The sequence below is a fragment of the Olea europaea genome, chromosome 21 (genome assembly GCF_002742605.1).
Source record: "Olea europaea var. sylvestris chromosome 21, O_europaea_v1, whole genome shotgun sequence".
In the NCBI taxonomy this organism is placed as follows: Eukaryota; Viridiplantae; Streptophyta; class Magnoliopsida; order Lamiales; family Oleaceae; genus Olea; species Olea europaea.
The window spans coordinates 1,185,440-1,190,485 of NC_036257.1; the positions used below are offsets into that span (position 1 = coordinate 1,185,440).

At 32.2% G+C, this 5,046-nt stretch overlaps 1 protein-coding gene across 1 annotated transcript; it reads left to right on the forward strand.

Moving 5' to 3' along the window:
• Positions 1-271: 271 nt before the first annotated feature.
• Positions 272-927, forward strand: LOC111370364. The gene is made up of 2 exons (XM_022992036.1): positions 272-453; positions 598-927. The coding sequence occupies exons 1-2, from the start codon at positions 361-363 to the stop codon at positions 727-729; spliced, it is 225 nt and encodes a 74-aa protein (XP_022847804.1). The 5' UTR covers positions 272-360; the 3' UTR covers positions 730-927.
• The last annotated feature ends 4,119 nt before the right edge of the window (positions 928-5,046 follow it).

A 5,046-nucleotide genomic window follows, 5' to 3' on the forward strand; every position in this document is an offset into this window, starting at 1 on the left:
TTATGATTGTTATTTAAGCATTTTTTTTGTGAGATTTAATAATAGAATTTTGAAATTTAAATCTAAATTAAACTGCAGTAAACCAAATAAGACGAACTAAAGTTTTTGAAATTTTGCTTAAAGTTGAGGGATCGAGGGTGAAATTTATCCAAATATCAAATTCAAAGTCGATAAAAGGGCAAAAGTGTAATTAAGAGTCACTAATTTTCCCATATAAACAGCGCGCTCCCCGCCAAACATTTTCTTTCCCCATATTCACTTTCACATTTTTCATTCCCATTCCCATTCCCATTCCCATTCCCCCAGGGAAATCAAAATCCCCTTCCCCAGAATTCAGAAGGAAAATCAATTTCCCTCTTAATGAAGAAATCAGGCCTCTTTGCAGCCGCCGTCGCTGCTTCTGCAGCAGCCATCTCTGCTTCCTCGTCTTCCAAAATTCACTCGCCGCACCAGGTAAATTCCTTTTCTTCTTCCTTTTCGATTAAATTCAGAGCCTATTTTCTATCCGAGGGAGCTAATCTTTTCGAGATCTACCTTTTCACGAATTATATTTTAGTTTATTTGTTAAATTTTGACAAAATTTATTGTGATTTTTAGGAAGCAATTGTAAGGAGAAACTGTGAGATATCAACGTCGCAGGGGTCTTCTCCTTCTTCTTCCACGGATAAATTTGCACCAAGGTTTGATGGATTAAGGTTCATAGAGACGCTGGTTACTGCTCATAGATGAGTAAAATAAATTGTATAATTTAAAAAAAAAAAAAAAAACAGAGAGAGCTTGATTTTAGTTATTATCAAGCTATAATTTAGTCTTAACCTGTAATATTGACTCAAAAAATTGTGATGATGCTGACAGAAATTAAAAAATTTGAGGTGCTTGTCAATGATAATGAGAGTTGAATTGGTGCGCACCATAATATTATTAATTTATTGGCCTTTTTCCTTTTTTAATTGATTGATTTATTTCCTACTACTGAATTTAGGGTATGTTTAGTAGTGATTATCAGAATTGATTTTTTGATTGTTAGAGAGAAAAGTGATTTTCATACGTGAGTAATGAAGTTAGAATAATGAAACAACGATAAAAAAATTATTTTTTTAGATGAGAAGTTGTCACGAAACGGGGCTTATTTTTAGCACAGAATTCTTTATTTCTTCATAGATGCATAAATACGGCATGCATGTGCAGATATATATATTTTATTTATTGGTCGATTTCAATAAATTAACTAATTCCTTGCAATTGGACCCCCAACAAGTATAAAATTCCTGAAACTTTAGGCCAAAACGATTGGTAGGCACAATTCGTGCTAACTTAATATTTTTTCTTGCTTATCTTTTTAATAAAAGAAATTTGACCAAAAAAAAGTAATTGGCAGGGTGGAGTCAAGATCGTAGAGTCGTGGAGGCAAATTTCACAAAATTTTAATTGTGGGGACAAAATTGAAAACTTTAAGAAATGTTTTGAAAATCTTGGATTTAAAATCGAGAGTGGAGACAGTTGACCCCACTATCCCCATGCTAAATTCATCACCACTAATTAGGCTCTATACTGTTTTATTGTAAAAAAATTGAAAAATACATTACAACAAAAGAAAAATCCCATCCTCATAAAATATAATTACCGAAATTAATTACAAATCAGATAATCCTAGCAAATGCAAAATCCCATACCATAAGAAAACCCTCAAAATCCGCACCAAGCGAAACAAAAGTGACCATTCGCTGTATCTTTTCAATTCTTGGGAAAAGCTCGCAGAAGTATTTTGGGAATAGGGACTATTATTCAATCTTTTTCCTCAAAAAAAGAAATCGAAGGTTCTAGTTTCTTCTTCATTTTTATAAATACAGTCCTTATGAATTGGAGATCTTTACAACTTATTCAGTAATTTATTACTTTATGAGTGTTAATATAACCAACCATGCTACATAGCCAAAGTTAGTGGCAGAATTTCATTTTCAGACAACACTCGACAAATTCTAATTGAAAATTGGGAAGAAAAATAAAATAAAAACACTCAATTATGAGCTGCTACATCAGCCCATTTTTTCAATAAAACTAATACAAAGTTGGGTTGCAAATGTTGGGTTAAAAAGTGTGTTGACAAAATTCAGACCATTGATTTTAAATGATTTAAAAATTTCTTTTTTAAAATGATTGGTGTAGATGTAATTTTGTCATTCAGCATTGTCAATCTCTTTGTAAGTGTAGCATAACTCTTTGATTCCCTGTTTTTTTTCTTGGTGTGTTAAAGCATTTTTTTAATATGACTGTTCTCAAGTTTTATTATGGTTTATTGAAATACCCTATGTTGCAATATGAGTCAAATAACATTGCAAGTGTGTCGGTCCAAAATGACGCAATCAGCATTATTCTAATCTGTTTTGGGTCCAAAGCACCGGCACCTATGATATCATATCCATAGAGAGAACATGAATTTGTGAAAGCATATTTCAATCTCTTTCCGCATATTCCCACCCATTATGCTCTTCCTATTTGCCATTCCACTTTCTATTGCTTATTTTTTTATTGCTTATCAATCGATTTTTTATAAATAAGTCGCCTCGAGCGACGAATGAAATAAAATTGAAATAGAATTAATCCTACTGTAAATAAACTGGACGATAAATAATAAAAGACGTCAGCTACTATAATTCCATCTATGTCAAGCATCAAAACTCGTGGCTTGTTAAAGAGATAAAATTAGGATTGGGTTTTTTAATCATAACCCAACCTCTTGGACCCAAGGTTTCGGTCCGATTCCAAAACTAATAAATTAGGAATTGAAATCGAGAATCATCTGGGTTTTGGTTGATTTTTGGCTCTTGAACAAGAACCCTAGGTATCTGAATGAAATAGATTTTCTTTTCTTTTTTTTATTTACAATTTATAAGCTAGGTAAAAATAAAATAAAATAATGTAAACACCCTATTTTGAATAGTAATTTGTCTAAAAGTCAAGGCTCTAACCCCATGAAATCAAGATTGACTCTTATTTTTTTGTCTCTTACATCACACAAATTGTTGTATTCAGGGGTTTATAAACCAAAATGTTCAAGTTAGATTGTAGAGTAAGTTGATGAATCAAAGCATTTATTATTTGCAATTCGAGTTTTTTACTTTCTTGTTAATTTATAATACGTGGTAATTGAAATTGATAAATTCATATTTTGGGTTTTCGTATATTTTTTGATTATCTTGAGATCGTAGTCCTTTATATATATATATAGTATTTTTTATTTCTATTCGTTTTAAGAGTAGAAAAATTTAAACATTGTTCATAATTAAACTGTAGGCTTTAGCATGCCTCACTTATGGATTGAATAAAATTTATTAAGAAAAAATTAATTTCTTCTCAACCTGCAATTTAATTTATGATATTTTAATTTTCTCCTCTTTCTGCGATTTTTAGTCTGCACTATTTTGCTTCTTAAAGATTTATTAGCTGAATTTTCTCCTTCGTATAAATATTATCGAGTAGTAGCATGTTAGTTAATTGTATTAAAATGTTCAACGTGAAAATGTTTATTAAATGTATATAAAAAAATGGTTAGTAATGAACTGGAATCGAAATAAGAACCAACAGTTCAAATTTAGATTTGGTTCCACTAATTACAAAGACTTGAATGATTCCATCTATGAATACTCGAAGTATAATGGGTGACTCTCAGTATTTAATACTCGAACTAATCCACCGACGCCCACACCTATCTACAATGTCATACAAAATAGGCGCAATAAGAGCTAAGCTAAAATCATATTATAAACTTTGCACAACCTAAGGAGAGTGACGCTTCACTTGAAGAGATGCACTTTCCTCGAATCAACACATTCCTTCAAATAATTTTGCACTCATTGATTCTTGAGCTCGACGATCGAGGATGGACATGAATAGAACCTTTAGTAACTGAAACAAAGGCAACGAGCTTAAGCAAGTGAGAGAGGAAAATATAAGCGTAAGGCTATAAATTGAATGTATAAATGTACCTGAATAATGATTCAAGACTTTATAGAGGTAAGTAGCACACTCCTAGTAGGATTAAGTAGTGCACTCAAAAGTTGTGAAGTGTTTGGGAGGTTCTATACCTATGGGTTGTAATTTGATTGAAGTTGTGAGATAGATTGTTTGGATGATCATAAAGCACTTATGTTATAGTTCCATAGGATTAACAGCATCAATGGTTTCATTAATAGACCTGAATCACCTCCTCGGGGTTATGCACACCACCCCAAGGAGCCTCAGCCCCGATGACTGAAGACAAGTTAGAATAACTTGAGCTCACTCGTTCGGGAGTGATCATCAGGATTCCAAAATTGGGAATGTCCTAATAGAAAGAGAGGAAAAAAGGATAGTAAACTACATGACATGTATAAGGGATTCAAGCATGAGCTCAAGATCACTCCAACGCGCCCAAGGATATTTTGACCTAGGGTGAGAGTGACTTCGAGCCCAAGCTATAAACTCAACAATGTTCTAGCCATAGGAAAGTGTTTGAAATTATCATGACCTCGAGCATGAGGTCGTAGATGGTTAGGTCATACAAAAATTGTACACATCACGTATGATGATCATTTAGACTCTAGATGAAACATTTATCTTGTTTTTATGGCTTTATTAAAATGCACAGAAACAAATATGCACATAAAGAAACTCCTTGTTAGTCGGTCAAGACCACCATTCTATTTGTGGAGACAAATAAAAGAGTAACACCAAATAGGTACGTTGGAAAAACTTTTATCCTAATAAGGGAATGGAGAAAAGAAACTAGAGAAAAGAAACCAAAGAAAAGAAAAACGTCAAAAATTAACTTGAATGCCTAATCGCTATCCACAAGCTAAATTTGCCCTCTCTACAATTGTTTTTTGTGCTTAAAAATCGCTCAAGGAAAATGATTAGTAGGATTTAACAAGCCTTAGAAGAAGAAAGACTCTAAGTACTTATGTTTTCTCCTTAAAATTTGAAGAACACTCAAATGGATGAATATGTAAAGAGACTTTTGCAAAACTTTCTATAAATGAAATGGTTATATATATATATATATATATA